Source organism: Chenopodium album, chromosome 14, assembly GCF_948465745.1.
Source record: "Chenopodium album chromosome 14, dcCheAlbu1.1, whole genome shotgun sequence".
In the NCBI taxonomy this organism is placed as follows: domain Eukaryota; kingdom Viridiplantae; phylum Streptophyta; class Magnoliopsida; order Caryophyllales; family Amaranthaceae; genus Chenopodium; species Chenopodium album.
Genome location: NC_137847.1, coordinates 51,179,248 through 51,196,773, shown reverse-complemented (window position 1 = coordinate 51,196,773; position 17,526 = coordinate 51,179,248). Strand labels below are relative to the sequence as shown.

Here is a 17,526-nt window from a genome sequence, read left to right as displayed (position 1 = left end):
AGATAGATATAATCATACGGTAAGCCTCTTACATTTAGCCAAGGAATTGTAAAGTTGCATTTCATATTGTGCTGACACTACCAAATAACTATTCATATAATTTACTTATATTATACTTCCGTTTAGTGTTGCATCTAAATTTTTGCTCTATTTGTTGTTTGTGTTTTTTTTTTATATATAGCAATAGATGCTAAATATTAGAATTATTAATGTACAAAGTTCAGAATTAACAAGTGTAATAGTCAAGATGTTAAAAGGCAAGAAAGATGGAAAATTTTCTCTCAAAAAAATGGAAAAGGTTCTCTTGAGAACTCATGTCATGAATTTGAGCTACTTAAGAGCCTAAGACCATGATCTGCAACTAGACTATATTTACATGGTTTTTGAAATTTTATGATCTAGTTATATGACATTTGATATTTCATCAATAAAATAATATTAAGCAAATTAGCTAAAAGCCAATGATTACATAATTTGGATCTGCTAGAATATGCTGCAACTTTTGTTATCCAAAGTATTGGCTGGCATTGATACCCCAGATATTGATCACTGAAGAAACTCACCCACTACTTAAATTGGCTTTAACTTGTATATGAAAAATAACCAGTTTTCAAAGCTTGCATATAAAATTTGCATCATAAACTTAATACATAAACCAAGCTTTAACTTATGCAACCTAATTACACATGAGGTGCTCGTCGTCTTAAAGTTTGCAGTTTTCCCCATGTCCATACTTGTCTTGGATCATGCTGCTTCACCAAGTTCGTTTACTTGGAAGTTGGAAGACTTCGTTAAAGTGTTTACTACATCCTAAAAGCTTTTTACAATTTTTCAAAAATACGGCATTGTTAAATTTTGAAGTTGTCCTTGGTTGACAGTATCGACACTAATAACTTGCACACATTCACAAGCTTTATAACTCCGAATTTTTAATTTAAAGCTAATCAATTTTTTTAAAATACCATGACTTCAACATAATAGCAGAAAATCTACCAAAATTATATTGATACTTACACAATTCTAGTCTATGGTGCCCTGAAACTAATCACCTAAGCATAAAGCCATAAATTATACCCTTCCCCATTTATCTTAAGAATAATCAGTACCATGCAACATAATATTTGGCTAGATATGTTACAGAGCAACAAAATGTGCAAATAAGTTCTATGAACTCTTTGTGCCAAGTTTGACTTGCCATTCAAAAAGCATTCTTAGAACCCGAAACAAAAGTCGAGCAAAGTAGAGAAAGACTAAGAAAAATGGTGCTTGATGTTCTTGTAAGTTGTAAGCTGCGACAAGTCCTTGTTGCCTACTCACTACATCTACACACAAGTAAATCCACGAATCTGTTCAAAAGCCATGGATCTTGCTTGAATATCTTTGTACATCTTTCTTCCTGTGGGTACAAAGAGAATAGTGTGAGCATATTACTGAGATACGGAACTTTCATCATATTAAAATAATCACCGTAGGAGGGATTAAAGCTACCTTCAAAGCAAATGAATCTCCTTTACAGCTCTCCTTCCCCTTTACTCTTTGATTGCATCAACTCAAACTTGCACCTGTCAACAGCAAACATTGGAAAAAAAGCATAAGATAATGTTAAAACCCAACATAGTCCCGTTTTACAAAGATCTCAAAAAAAAAAAAAAAAAAAAAAAAAAAAAAAAAAAACAGAGAGATGCAATATGTAATTAAATAAAATAAAGAATGATTTTTACACCTCCCATTCAAGAGCAGATTTGTTACTTTCACTGTTATCACAGAAACAATACATACACCCTTCACCAATGTTAATTTCCAAAAAAATCAACTTTTAGTGATTTCATCTACCCAACATATTTTGCAAGACATGTCAATATTTAAAAGGGATCAGATGCAAGCACAAGATGTGTTTCAGTTCCTAACTTTATACTAACAAACCTCACAAATATCATACATGACGATTTTTAGCCATCAAATAAAAAATAAATTAATAAAAAATTTAAAATAAAATTAAAATAAAAAAAAAAAAGAGAGAGAGAGTATCATTCTAGTCCTAAGATCAGAAAATACTAAGATAATGTTTTGTGAGTTGAAGTTGAACTTCTTCAATTCAAATCCAGGAATTGAAATGCTAAATTAAATTGCAAATCAAGTGTTCGGAAAACAATAACAATTTTTATTCGACCATAGTACTTTGTAGCATTTCACTCACAAATGAAATCAGCTAGGATTGCAGAGGATAATTGAATAACATAAGTAATAGTTTACAAACTAATTATACTGTCAGGGACTAAGAAACTGGAAAATTCTCTCCAAAACAAAATAAGTAGGAATTTTAGGCAGTAATTTACACCTTTTTAACATAAAATAATATCTTTGTTTCTACGGTTCTTAATTTGCATACAAAATTAAGCCAATTGAAGAGAGAATGTTGATGTGGTGGGTGGACTGTATCACAATGTCTGACTGCAAGCTACCACTGGTGGGTTAGATATGGAAATTTCTACCAACAACATACTCAAATCTGTATTTAATTCTTTTAAATACAAGAAAACTCCAAAAGATGAGTAGGGACACAGGCTTAGTCTTCACAAGGAAAGCTCGGATACAGGCTGTGTATCTGACACCCAATGAAAAGGAAGAATGCAACAAAATTAAATGCCCTTTAAGAACAAGAACTGGGACAAGACTAGCCTATTTGAATACTACAATGTACTTTCATCAGTTAAACATCATATAGAATTTGGGACTGTGTTAAACTCAAATTTGTTAAACCTTGAAACTATGATGCCATAATTTAATTGGAGCCAATTACTGTTACGTTACTACCAAACAAAACAAAGCAAGAATTACAATCACTAGAGAGAAAGGAATGTTTTTACTAAAATTAAATCCACTTCCTAATGAAACCAACAGCTCAAAAGTCAAATTACCCCCTTTAAACATTATTCTAGGCTTTTTCATTAGTCCTCCTTTGATGAAACATTAATTGTATGCTTAGGTGATAGCTGTTCACAAGACAAAGTAGCCAGTACCAACAATCCTAATTCCTAAATTAACATGCAATTGAACTTTGGAAGGAGTAGAAAAATTACAAGCAGCAAGGAGATGAAAACTTACAGTTGGGGTGGCAAGAAATAAGGTAGCTTATAGTTTTAGCTTTGATCACCAGAACTTGGCCTACGCCCACCACCACGGCTACCTCGGGCACCTCGACTTCGTGTCGTTGGCACTCGCCCTCTCCTCGCAGCAGGAGGAGTGGAATCTGGTGCAGGGGAACGTCCAAGCCTAGCTGCAGCCCGCTCCTTAGCTCTTTCAGATATCATTATAGTTGTTGAGCTTGCTCTCATATGTGAAGGCTGAGTTGCTTCCTGACTAGCCATCACATTGGGACTATCTTCTCTGGAAATAGAAGATTCTACAGAACTCGGATTACCTTCAGCAACACTTAAACTAGGTTCACTGGTAAGTTCAGCATCCCCAGCAATTTGATCGTTGCCTTCAGTAGATTTATTTGAATCGTCAGCAACATCTTCAGCTAGTTCCCCTTCTTCAGTCTGATCATTAGCATTTGAAATCTCAGGAGAATTTGTTTCATTGACTTCTGCATTGACAGCAGCTACAGGATCATCATCATTTGGAGCTGGAGATGGGATTGAAGCTGCAGTTAAATGATCAGGCTGAACTTCAGATGCATCTTGAATTTCCACAGTAGCTGTGTCATCTCCACCATCAAGGTCAGAACCTTCAGGGAGCATTTCTCCTTCTTCTCTGTCAGCAACATCAGCCATCTGCTGATTAAAATCCTGGTCAGCCTGCAAATTTGATGAATCATCTAACATTAGATCAGCCTCACTTGGCTTCTCAGCATGCTCTTCATCAACGATTTCACAATCATTCTGTGCATCTGCTAACTTTTCCTCATCTGGATGATTAGATTCTCCAGGCTCCTTTCCAAGTCCTTGAAATTGTTCAAAATCATCCTTACCAAAATCAGAAGCTTCCTCAATAGAATCTTGAGGCAAGAAAGCAGCTGCATCAAGTAATTCTTCAACTGTTGGAACAACTTCAACATTATCAAGAGCAGCAGAGGTTGCTTGAACATCCTCTTGAACAGGTTCTAAGCCCTTGGACTTTTTAAGAGCAGGCGCAGGCAAATCAGAACTAGAATCTCCAGGCAAAGATGATTGCTCTTCCAGCTCAGAAGGAGATGGAGAAGCAGGGCGTTTCCGAACAAGAGGTTCACTGGACAAAGAGACAGAGGGCTGTGCTACCAAGCTAGGCTTCCCCACATTCTTGCCATCCAACTCTGACATTTCAACATCACGCTGGGCATCTTCAGATTTAAGAAGTCGAGGTCTAACCAACTTCCTCCCAGTTTTACGTGTTTCAACCATGGTTTTCATAACTCTCTTCTCTCTTTCTTCAGTTACTTTTGTGGGTGGGCAAGTTGCAGAAACCATGGATGAAATCGTACTCGAACCTTCAGCAGGGACTGCCTGAGAGCTACCAGCTACAGATGGAACTGGATCTGTGGCTGAAGAGTTACTAACAACAGCCTGGTTCCGTATGTCATTGAGGACTGAATTGGCTTCCCTTTCAAAGTTTTCAACAGCCAACACATATGCAGAGGCCATATCATCCAAGGTAGTTCCAGATAAAAGCTGTACCACTGAAGTACCCTCGGGAAGGCTGTCCTTCGCATTTTTGAGCTTTTCAAGCTCATCTGAAATCTTCTTCAGTGCCTCCTGATGCTTGCCCCATTCATTTTCGAACTTCTCTTTTTCCTGTTTAACAATACCAGCTTTTGTAGTAATAACTTTCTCATAGTTCATACGCCTACCTTTTTCTTTCTTGGTATCTTCTCTCAGTCTACCCACAGTATTTTCCAAGATCTGTATCCTGGCATCCTTTTCTCTCGCTGCTGGGTCAGCAGGGGTGTCTCCTGTGGATTTCTTCTCCTGACGAAGATCCTCCAACTGTTTGGAGATAGCTTGCTTCTCTTTGCTAGCTTCATCCTTCTCCTTGTTCAGCATTTCCTTTTCTTTTGCCCATGATTCTCTTTCTTTTAAAAGTGCTTCCCTCTCAGTCAAAAGTGATTCCTTCTCTCTGGAAAGTGCTTCCTTCTCTTTGGAAAGTGTTTCCTTCTCTTTGGAAAGTGCCTCCTTCTCTTTGGAAAGTGCTTCCTTCTCCCTCAAAAGCATATCAATCCTTCGTTTATAAGGAAGAAAAGCCTTCTTCTTATGATCCGCATCTAATTTCAAATTAGCCTCTGCTAGAGAAAGGCGGTTCTCCTTTTCAGTTAGGTCCAGTTTGATTCGTGAAAGGTCTTGCTCTAATTTTGTTATTATTTCTTCTTTCTGAGATACAAGTTTTCTCGTTTCTTCTATCATAGCATCCTTTTCCCTCAGACTGGCCTGCAATTGCTCGACCTCACTTCTCAGTCGATTATAGTCCTCTAAATCAAAGCTTTTAGATTTTTCAAGCATATCAGAAATCCTGCTTTCCAAAAGCTCTTTCTCTTTCTTCTGCAATTCATTGTCTTGCTTGAGGGCTTCAGCTTCTAGTTCTTTCTCTCTAAGAAGGTTTTGTATATTATCAGCCTCAGCTTTAGTATTTTGCGCAACTTCCCGCAACTTCTGGCACTCCTCAAAGTTATACCTGTTCTCCTCTCTAAGTTGCATATTGCTCTCCCGCAGCAAATTCATTTCGCTCACCTGAAGTTTCAAGGCCTTGAACTCATCCTCTGAGAACATCAAATTTCTTGAACTTGACCGCTCAGCACTACGTGACGCTTCTGCTGCCTCAGCTGCCTTTAGAGCTCTTTCAAGTTGAGACTGCAGACGCATTTTCTCCTATTTCCAAAGATATCATAGTATGTTTAGCAAAATAGATGACTTTCCATCAAAGACACATAAAAGGCTAGAAAAAATGAAATCGATGAATAAACACGAAAAATCAAACATTTAGGGATAGCTGGCAAACCTGTTTTAACAATGAAATCTCAGTTTCTGCTATCTCCTTTGAACGCCGGAGATAGCTAACTACACTGTGCAAGCCATCATCACTTTGTGAATCGGCACCAACACCTGCAGAAGTTACTCCACCGGCGTCTTTCCCAGCTAATTTCATGTGCATTGCCTCAAGTTGACAGTGCAGGACTTTATTTTGATCATTAAGCTCATCATATTTCTTTGCAACTTCACTCCTTGACTTCTCCATCTCTGACTTCTCCAAATCCCACTTTGACTTGAGCTCGTCATTCTCAGATTTGTAAGCAGCAACAGTTTTTCGAAGTTCGGATGCTTCCTCCTGAAGTGAAGCCAAAGCTTGTGAGGTCTTTGTCAGCTCCTGTATAGTTTCAGATTGTAACATAACCTGTCTTTCATAATTAGCTTGAGCTGCAAGTGCTCGTTGATGCTCCCTCTCCAGATCATTTTTCAAACCAGTAACATGGACTTCCAGAGCCTCAAGCTGAGAAACTTTATTTAAAGTTTCTTCCTTCAAGCAGTTAATTTCTGCAAAAGCAGATGCAAGAGCTTCATCTTTCTGAGCAGCTACAGAGGCCACTTCTTCAGACTTCAAACTAGATTCATTTTCAAGTTCATGAACCCGATCTCTGAGTGACTGAATTTCTGCTTCAAGAGTCTTCTTCATTTGTTCAGTCTCAATTCTGAAGTTATCATGAGCACCTTCCATCTGTTTCAACGCAGCATCATTCACTTCTGCAATGCTCTTATACTGAAGCATGTGGTCTTTGCTGGCTTGAACTTCTGCTTTTAACCGTTCAATTTCTTCCCTGAACCCTACATCCCCTAAGCTCTCAGTTGCTGCAGATGACGAAGGTTTCAACCCACCGTCTTGCTCAGCAACCTTATATTCAGAGGATTTCAAATTTCTTTCAAGATCAGCACATCGTGCCTCAGCCACAGCAGCCCTGGCCTCAGCAGCTGTAACAGCTTGCAATGCTGCGGCTAATTCTTTACCCAAATTTTCAATTTGTCTCCTGCCATCTTTAATAGTGTGATCATGATCCAGTGAAAGAGTCTGGACTTTGATTTTTTCCTCCTGAAGCTCCTTCTTGGCCTCAGCCCATTCTCTTTCAATCTTTTTTATGTATTCTTCCTGCTTCCGCCTCTCTTCAACTCTGGCTTCCTCATGAGCTTGCTCTGTACTTTGTATGGTATCCAAAGTAGCTTGGAGTCTATACACCCTCTTAGACAAATCTTGAACTTCATCCTGAGCTCTTTTTTCAGAGTTCAAAAGCAGTTCCTTTTCATGCTTTAGAACAGAAAGTTCCATGTTCAATTTCCGCAAGAGCTCCTCAGCTGTGTTCACAGATTCAGCAGCTTCACGCAGCTTCTTTTGGTAGTCAACTATGAGCTGAGAGAACTCGACATTCCGTGATAAAACTCCATTCATTTCCTGCCTTTGATTATCAAATTCTTTCATGAACCTCTCAAGTTTCTCTTGGGCAAAATTTTCTCCTAAGGCAAACTTATCTCTCTCAGAACGCAAGGTTATGATTTCAGCCTTCCGATTAGCTAATTCATCTTCAAGGCATCGCAGACGTTCACTGGCCTGCTCTTGAACCTTCTTTGTGGCTTCCTGGGAGCCTTCTAGAAGCAGCATGAAGTCCTTCCTGCCATCTGAAGGAGGTGGTTCAATAGATACAGGTTGGGAAGAAGAGCGGAGTCTATACTCCTCCTCATACAATCTCCTGTACATAGCCACAGACGAGTGAAGTGAGTCAATCATTTGTCTTTGCTCTTCAGCTCTTTCCAGAACTGCAGCAACTTTAGAAGCTGCTTCCTCCTTGTGCTTCTGAAGCTCCTCCTCATATTGTTCCTTTAGCTGCATTTCTTTATTCTCAATATCATCAGATAGACTTCGTACTAAGCTGCGAAGCTTGGCATTTTGTTCAACCAAGCCCTTAATATCCTTAATAGAGAGCAAGTGCTCAGAAATAACCTTCTGAGTGCCAGATTCATCGTCAATGTCAGACAAAGGACAGGCAATATCATCATTCAGGTACTCATGGCTATCAAGTCCACAACGCAGTTGAACATCACGGCATTCTTTTAAAAGGATGGTAACCTGAGTCTGAAGATCCCTAATCTCCTTCTGTGCATATTTATACTCACGCTCATGCTTTTTTACTTCTGCCTTCAATTCACGGATAACTTTATCCAAATTGGATTGCTCTGAAAGAGATTGTTGCAGCTTCTGATTCATCACAGCATAAGCTTCAGCCATCCTATCATGTTCTGCTCGTTCATCCAAGATGACAGAAGCCTTCTCCTCTATTTCAAGAAGAACCCGCTCCAAAATAGCTTGAGTTTGCTTTCTGCCTAACTGCTCATGTCGCAATGCATCTGCAGCTTCCTGATATTTAGTGTACATCTTAGCTAAACTCCAACCTTCCCGGAGTAGGGACGCTGCTAGAGCTGTTCCTGAGACACCTTTTAACCAAACATTATAATCAGTACACAAGAGACTCAGCAGCAATATGGAACATACCATGACAAAAAGAAATGATAATTATTCACCAAGAAATACACAATGTGCACATTCAAGTAAATTGGAGACCTGGTAGCAAAATTGAGCATACCTTGACAAACAGAAATGATCATTCTTCACCCAATAAATACACAATGAACAATAATTAAGTAAACTGCAAATGCACATTAAGAATACAATAAATTAAATTTGATATAACTTTCCTTTGAAATACTAGTTTCAGTGCCCACACTGTAATTCATTCAAACTTGCTCCATGCTAACAGAATATTAAAAGAAGTTTGGAGACATTAACCAAATAACCCAAATGGATGCAAATGAACTAACAAACCACACCCACTAATACTCATCGCATTAACTTGACGGTGCGTTGGTAACCGGTCATAAACAATGGTAATGACAATGAATTTGTATGTAAATTTGGAAAGTAAATCAATGTTCATTCCCATGATCATTCAGGATGAGTCCCATATTGTTTATTTTTTGTGATGGAATCACCTATCAAGGTCTATACACGAAGAAGGAAAGTCCACCAAGGTCAAGAAGGAGCAGCAGCAGGGAACACTCCTCTACCTCAAGATAATTCTAATTGAGTAGAGGACAAATCTAATTAAGAATGAAGGAAGGAAAGAAAGCAAAGCTAGTTTCTTTGTGCTTGTTTATGTTTTTCTAGTTTAGTCTAGTATCACATGTTAGGCTCTAAGGTCACTTTGACCATTCTAGTATATGTAGTATGTTTTGTATTATGGGAGGGCATCCAGAAATTTGAGAGTAAACACATGAGAGAGTGGTGGCCTAAAGCTACTTAGAGAGTCATAACCTCAAGTTATGTTTATCCCTTGTAATTCGAATTCTGTCAATTGAAAATCATCAAGCTTTCTGCCTTCTTATTACTTGTGAGTGTCATTTACAATCAATCGGGCTTAGTCCATAACATTTTTCTTCCTAAATCCCATTCCCACCTAATAACACCTTCAAGTGGTAACGGATGGTAATGGAAAAACATACAGAAAACATATGCTTGAGGATGAGATTGGGTTCCAATGGATAATAACAGGTTTTTTCCATATTATATTACACTTAAAATTCATTCCCATTACCGCAATTTATTTCCGGCTATCTAAGAGGCCATAATTGGAATATATATATATATATATATATATATATATAATGCCTCTTCTATACTCCTCACTTTTAAGTTTTAACAAAAAATAAAAAAGATAGTTGATGGTTGAATGATGCAACACTAGTACACTACGCTATGCATGTTGAGGCATATTTATGGTTAAGACAAGAGAGAGAGTCTGCAATGACAGATTCTCACAAGAGTCAAAATGAAACGTCGATGATAAGGTGAAGAATTGATTGAGGTGGCTAGGGCATAACTATACCAACATCAGGAGATGGGAATCATGGGATGTCAGCCCAAATAATAGTGTTGGGAGAATGGAAATATTAGTAGAAACCAAGGATGACCAAGATGGAAGGGCCAAGGGGAGCAAATGACATGAAATTATTGGTGTCCAAGATCACATCTCAGTAGACAGAAATGGAAGAGTCACATGAGGGACAAATGAAGATGCCATCAGGTCTATGTGAGCGACTCATGGTGATGATCTTTTGCAATTAAGACCAGTCATTCTTGTAGTATTCATGAAAACCAATAAGCCCCGTCGTGCTTGACTAACTTTGACTAATTCCAACTAAGTCATGTACAAAATAGTTCAGTATGTTAAATAAGTTTAGGCTATGTCTGAAACAATACCTGAAAAGAGACTTGAAACAAATAAGCTAAGTGAAAGTGATAAGATAGTTAATTACATCAGTTTTTATCGTAGCTTAAACTTTCTAAAGATATTTTTCCAATTTAAGAACATTTCAGCACCTATTTTTCCCTTTTTTTTTTTTTTTGAGATGGTACTCAAGGTAACATCTCAATTTAAGGGCGTGTTCGGCAAAATATAGCGGCAAAATATAGGGTGTAGGTAGTTGTTAGCTGTCAACGCTGTTAGCTGTGAAGATAAATAATTTAGATATAAGTGTTCGGTAAAGTAGCGGTTGACTAGTTGTTACATATAAAAATTAATATTTTATTTTTAAAACTATAGATTAAATTTTCAACAGCTATCTCTAATTTCAAAAGCTAATCATTATAACTTTTCATAAAAGCTACCTCCACCACTAAAAGCTACCCTAACCACTACCTTTGTCAAACACTCACATTTTTTGTTAAGTAGTGGTTTGAATTGGTCAACCACTAAAAGCTACTCAAAAGCTAATGCCGAACATGCCCCAAGTCCATTTTATCACCTTAATATTTACTCAAGGTGCTTGCCAAAAAAATTCTAATCATTTAAGATGCCTTAAGTTTTCATCACCTTATCATTTAAGGTGCCGAAAAATGTTGCCAAACATAGCCAAGATCAAACAAGATGAATATTGATGAAGTTCATATGCAAACAAAAAAGAGTCACATATAATGACTTAAGAAACTCCGCCAGTGGGTTTCCCGCTGCCAGTCCCAAGCCTGGATAAAGGAGGAGGGTTACGGTAGGCCAGTGACAGCCAGTATAAAACTTCGTCACATCCCATGACATGAGCCAAACAGATATTTTCGTGGGGGCGTTCCCTACTCAGCGACGCGCTGCACTTCCTAGACCCGGGTGTAGTGATAAGTATGCAAGGGTTGCTAGGTCGTCGCCCAGAAGCGACGCGCCACATTGCCCGAGTGTGGTGTCAAATGAGCAAGGGCGTGCCATTGGGGCGTTCCCTACTGAGCGACGCGCTGCACTTCCCAGACCCGGGTGCAGTGATAAGTATGTAAGGGTTGCTAGGTCGTCGCCCAGAAGCGACGCGCCATATTGCCCAATTGTGGTGTCAAATAATCAAGGACTTGGAGTTGGGATCAGGAGGGAGCGTGGGAGAAAAGAATTTAGTTTGCGGATTGGTTCTTGGAATGTGGGGTCTCTTACGGGAAAATCAGCAGAATTGGTAGAAGTAATGAAAAGACGACGCGTGAACATCATGTGCCTCCAAGAGACAAGATGGACAGGAGAAGGAGCTCGAGGCTTGGTTTTGGGGTATAAGGTATGGTATGTTGGGCAAGAAACGAGCCACAGAACAAGGAATGGTGGAGCTAGGAACGGAGTTGGTGTGGTTCTCGATGAGAGGTTGGCAAAAGAGGTGATCGAGGTCTATCGGAAGAACGATAGGTTGATAAGGCTGAAGTTGCTATGTGGCAAGGAGATTGTGAATGTTATCAGTGCTTATGCTCCCCAAGTGGGTTTAGATGCAGAAGAGAAACGACAATTTTGGGAGGACCTAGACGAGGTGGTGCAGGGTGTCCACCACTCAGAGAAGTTATATATTGGAGGGGATCTAAATGGGCACGTTGAGGCGAGCCGAGATGGCTATGAGAGTGTCCATGGAGGCTTTGGGTATGGGCAGAGGGACGCCGGTGGTGAAGCTATTATGGATTTTGCCCAATCATATGATTTAATTTTGGCTAATACTTGGTTTAAGAAGAGGGATTCACACTTGATAACTTTTCGGAATGGAGCAAATGCAACTCAAATAGACTTCCTGCTCACAAGGAGCATAGATAGACAAAGTTGCATAAACTGTAAGGTTATCCCAGGGGAGAGTGTGGTCACCCAACACCGGCTATTGGTAATGACTATTCGTCTGAAAGAGAAGGCGAAGAAAAAAGTTAGACAAGAAGAACCAAGGATAAGATGGTGGACCCTAAGGGATGCAAAAGCTAAGGTTTTTACAGAAAAGGTAATTGAAGAAGCGGATTGGGATGGAGAGGTGGATCCGGACATGACCTGGTTACGAATGAAGAACTGTTTCCTAAGAGTGGCCAAAGAGGTCTTAGGGGAAGTAAGGGGAAGAACTTCGGTACAGAGAGATACTTCGTGGTGGAATGAAGAGGTGAAAGCAGTAATTAAGCAAAAAAGGGAATGCTATCAAGCCTTAGGAAAATGTAGGAGTGATGAAACCTTTGCAGCGTATAAGGAGGCTAAGAGTAAGGCAAAGGCAGCTGTTCGCCAAGCAAAAGAAAAGGCATATCAGGAGGTTTATGAAAAGCTTGATTCCAAGGAGGGAGAAAGGATCATTTATAAGATGGCAAAGAGAAGACAAGAGGCAAGGAAGGATATTGGCATGGTGAAGTGTGTCAAAGATAAGAACCAAATGGTCCTAGTGCAAGAGGAGGGCATCAAGGACAGGTGGAAGGGGTACTTCGATGAATTATTTAATGGAAGTAATGGAGTTGTGATAGGAGATACCTCTATGAGTGATGAAGAAATCAACATGGAGTATGTGCGAAGGATTAGGAGAGTAGAGGTGGAGATTGCACTGAGGAAGATGAAACCTAAGAAGGCGGTTGGCCCTGATGGGGTACCGATAGAGGTGTGGAGGTGTTTGGGTAAGATTGGTATTGATTGGTTAACAAACCTTTTCAACAAGATATGGACGGCTACAAGGATCCCACAAGATTGGAGGAAGAGCACCTTGGTCCCGGTTTATAAAAACAAAGGAGACGCTCAAGATTGTTCTAACTATCGAGGAATTAAGTTTATGAGCCATACTATGAAGTTGTGGGAAAGGGTGATTGAACAAAGGTTGAGGGCATGCACAAGCATTTCAGATAACCAATTTGGTTTTATGCCTGGGAGATCTACTATGGAGGCAATCCATTTGATAAGACAAATGATGGAGTTTTATAGGGTAAAGAAGAAAGATCTTCATATGGTCTTTATTGATTTAGAGAAGGCATATGACAAGGTGCCAAGAGAGATACTTTGGTGGGCAATGTTGAAGAAAGGTATCCCACGAAGGTATGTAGACCTAGTTAAGGATATGTATCGGGATGTGTCAACAAATGTGAGGACATGCGGAGGGTTGACAAAAGATTTCCCTATTACAATCGGATTGCATCAAGGGTCTGCATTAAGCCCTTTTCTTTTTGCAACGGTTCTAGACGAATTAACTAGACCAATTCAAGATGAGGTTCCATGGTGTATGCTGTTCGCAGATGATATCGTTTTGGTGGATGAGACTAAGGATGGGGTTAATGTCAAGTTGGAGCAATGGAGGCAAAGGTTGGAATCTAGAGGGTTTAAGCTAAGTCGGAGTAAGACTGAATATTTGGTATGTCGTTTTGGCACTCAGAGGGGGACAAGCAATGAAGTGGTGAGTTTGGATGGAAAGGATTTGACCATGAGTGAATGTTTTAAGTACCTAGGGTCGATCATCCAGAAGAATGGTGACATTGATCAAGACGTGACCCACAGGATTAAGTCAGGGTGGCTTAAATGGAGAGCGGCCACGGGAGTGCTATGCGACCGCAGCATTCCCTTAAAGTTGAAGGGAAAATTCTACAGGACTGCCATAAGACCAGTGTTGCTCTATGGTACAAAATGTTGGGCTTCTAAGAAAGAGCATATTAAAAAGATGGAGGTTACGGAAATGCGCATGTTAAGGTGGATGTGTGGAAACACTTTAAGAGATAGAATCAGAAATGAGGTTATTCGCAAGAAAGTAGGTGTGGCGGGCATTGTAGATAAATTAAGGGAAAATCGTCTGCGTTGGTTTGGACATGTAAGACGGAGACCCGAGGGTGCACCGGTGCGAAGAGTGGAAGAGTGGGACCATGGAGGGATTAAACGAGGAAGAGGGAGACCAAAGATGACTTGGTTGGAAGGAGTGAGGAAGGATATGAAGTGCATGGATTTACGTGAGGATGAAGTTTTGGATCGTAAGGGATGGAGGAGAAAGATTTATGTTGATGACTACACGGAATAATCAAATTTGGTTCATGTTAGCCGACCCCACTTTTGGGATTAAGGCTTTGATTGATTGATTGATTGATTGATATAATGACTTAAGACCAATTCAGCTGCTGATGGTACCAAATGGAAAAATTCATCTCAATATAGAATAAACAACATGATTGAGTGATACCTGCAGGGACATGAGGTACAATTGCTAGATTATCTCCAGTAAAATCATTTGTGTTGGAAGGATATGTCAACCGTTCGGTGGTAAAGCTACTCAAAGGGAGAATATCCAGCTCGTTCTCTCTTCTACTTGATTCAAGTTCGGCTTCACATTTTTCAAGTTTCTCCTTCAACTCTGCAGACACCTTTTCCACCTCCTTCCTAGCAGCAGTTTCCTTCTCAAGCTTGTCTTTGTAATCACTTTCAACTTGACTTAAATGTGTTTCCAAAGCCTTTATCACACCCTCCAACTCTCCAGCCTTTTTGGACCACTCCTCAGAACTTTCCTTGTACAGATCAGCAAGTTTGGAAACTGTTGAAATTTCTGCTGCATATTGTTGCTCGGAAGCAGAAGCATCATCTCGGGCTGAACATAATTCTCGATGCAAATTTTCTACCTTTGATTCAAGCTCTCTGACCATCTCCTTATGCCTACTCAAAGAACTAGAGCATTCGTTGTACTGCTTTTCCATATCAGCTAATTTCATCGAATAATCTGCCTCCATGTCTGCACATTTCCTACGCTGCTCCAGCAAACTATCAACTTTTGCTGTCAATTCCTCATTAAGCCAAGTGTTGTGCTTTTCAATAAGCTCCTTCTCTCGCGATAGTTTGTCACAGTTAGCCTTACAGCGCATCAACTCTGCCTCAAGCTCACTCAACTTAGCTTCCCTCTGGGAAGAACGTTCTGTCAAGCTTGTGATCTTGTCATGATAACTCTTGATAGTAGCCTTTTTCTCACTGATCTCTTCATCCCTCACTCCTACTAATTCCACTACTTGCCTCTTTGAATTTTGCAGCTCCTTCACCTCTATTGATAGCCTTTCAATCTCTCCATCTTTTTCGATCTAAGACAAGAAACAATCAAGCGAAATCAGAAATGTCCTAAATCAGCAGCAATGGCAACAGCACAATTTTTGCATTGCCATTTAACCAACTCTCCCATTACTTCATTTCAAATTACACTTAGCGAAATACAAAAAGTATATACTTACATATACCCATGTCAAAGGAGGAAATTGGAAATTGAGTTCTATGCAATCACATGATCAAGAAGAGCATAAACAATATACATAGTAGAACAAGTATAAACCATACGAAGTACTTGCAAAATTTAAGAAAATCGACTCACTTCCTACATCATCGATATACCGAGTTATCTAGAATGCTATCGAATCAAAATGAATCGCCTTCGAATTTCAGCTGCCTCTACTAACTAACCCTTATTTATGTCTACATTTTTACTAAACATGCTTGCTATTTTCCACGATTATCAATACTAAAATTACTAAAAAGAAATCCAACTTCAATTTCTCTCAGCTGTAACCATAATCCAAACCCTAATTAGCGAAAAAATCAACACAAAATCGCATAATAATAGCAATAAATTCAGAAACAACATTAAATCCAAATATCACAACATAAATTACAACTAATTACAACAACAAGAACAAAAAAAAAGGTGTGTTTAACTTACGAATTTAAGATGAAGCTGATGTTTATCAGACTGAACTTGAGCAAGCTCCGAAACTCGTTGCAGCAAATTAGAATCAAGCTCCGAATAGCGAGTTTCGAGTGCAGAGAACTCGGACGACAGTGAAAGGTATTTGTGCTCAAGGAGCGAGCAAGTCTGCTCGGCAGTAATGGAGGCGGCATCGGCTTCGGCTTTGACGGTCTCGAGGTTGGCGTAGAGGTCGCGAATGTAGGAATCCGCCTTCTCCGCCACCGCAGAAGCGTCGCCGGAGGCTTTGAATCGCTCGAATTCGTCGTCGGAGAGGAATGACGGCATGATTGATGCTTGCAAAATCGGAAATTATTGGAAATTAGGGTTTTAGAATGATGGAATTTGGGGGTGAGATTTGGTTGAGAGTTTTCTGGGATCGAACATTTGGGAGGAGGAAAGAATGGAGGAGGAGAGAGAGAGCGGGAGAAGAAGTGTAAGGGTTTTGCGAAGAAGAGATTTTTGAAAGATGAATTTTGTATTGGAATATCAAGTTCTTTGATTTAGGTGTTGCTAGTTTGCTACACTTGCTAATGGTCATTTGGTCATGTTGAGTTGGGAGCGGGTTTATCGATTACTACATCAAGTATGTTCATATTAATTGACCTCAATTCTTACGGTTTTTTTTCTCCGGTATTTGCGGGGTGAGAGTGAGGGGGAAGGGTAAAGGATTCTCACTCTCAAAGTGTCACTAGTCCTCAACCTCAAGGTTAGAAGGTGACAATCTTATCACTAGACCAAGGTTAGCTTGGTATTTGGTTATGCTTGTTAGGACTATATAGTGTATATGATGTCTTTAAAAAAAATATAGCATATATGATAACATTATTTTTCTTTTGAAATTGTTGTTTAATGTTAACGTGATTCATATTTGATATTTAACATTGGTACTAATTGAGTGAGTTGATCGAGGGTCAAAAGTGCTCGACTCATAAACTTTAAAATCGTGCTTGATTATGTCTTGACTCATTCTTGTAAAAGTTTCAACTCAAGTAGAATAGCTCACAAGTTCGCGAAAGCTTTGGTCATTTTAGAGTTTTAGGCCTTAATTTTTGTAATACCAACTGACTCTGGCGATTAATTTTATGAATACTTGACATGCTTAAGTCGTATAACCTAATCAAAAGTAATTCCTAAATCCTCTAACTAATGCAGATAAGGAAGCAGGGTCGAATCCACAGGGAAATTGTTCTTTCTATTCCTGATTAATTAAAGCAATCTAAATTATTAAGTAACAAATTATTATTATCGAAGGGAAACTAAACTATGAAGATTAAGGGTAAAGAAAAATCAATGAATACAGGACCTAGGGCATAGGTTCACCAAAAAATAATATTCTAGGGTAAAACATGAAAATCGATCATCAATGCATCAATAAACCAGATCATAAAGGGCTTTCGCCACGTATTACAATCACATAATTAATCTACCGATATTAAATCTCATCTCTCGAATCTCGACTTAATCATTTATAAATTAACATGCCTATTGAAACTAAGCCTAAACATCAATTCTCATC

General features: G+C 39.2%; 1 protein-coding gene across 2 annotated transcripts; it reads right to left on the bottom strand.

Moving 5' to 3' along the window:
• Positions 1–1,056: 1,056 nt before the first annotated feature.
• Positions 1,057–16,495, bottom strand: LOC145577473 (nuclear-pore anchor-like). 2 transcript variants are annotated; one of them, XR_014098812.1, is made up of 6 exons: positions 15,984–16,495; positions 14,472–15,354; positions 5,971–8,447; positions 3,106–5,840; positions 1,489–1,562; positions 1,057–1,396 (listed from the first exon to the last, which is right to left on the bottom strand). XR_014098812.1 is itself a non-coding variant. In XM_081634942.1 (5 exons), exons 1-4 carry the CDS (start codon positions 16,293–16,295, stop codon positions 3,141–3,143), a joined length of 6,372 nt encoding a protein of 2,123 aa, XP_081491068.1. In that variant the 5' UTR covers positions 16,296–16,495; the 3' UTR covers positions 1,485–1,562; positions 3,106–3,140. The 2 variants fall into 2 exon arrangements, 1 of the variants encoding a protein (XP_081491068.1); XM_081634942.1 differs by lacking the exon at positions 1,057–1,396 and having other exon boundaries at positions 1,485–1,562.
• Positions 16,496–17,526: the final 1,031 nt, after the last annotated feature.

Coding starts and splice junctions, on each gene's coding strand:
- LOC145577473 (XM_081634942.1), bottom strand. CDS start 16,295: ATGCCGTCATTCCTCTCCGACGACGAATTCGAGCGATTCAAAGCCTCC. Junction 15,355..15,983: donor ATCAGCTTCATCTTAAATTC/GTAAGTTAAACA, acceptor TTCTTGTCTTAG/ATCGAAAAAGATGGAGAGAT. Junction 8,448..14,471: donor TGTACCTCATGTCCCTGCAG/GTATCACTCAAT, acceptor TTTGGTTAAAAG/GTGTCTCAGGAACAGCTCTA.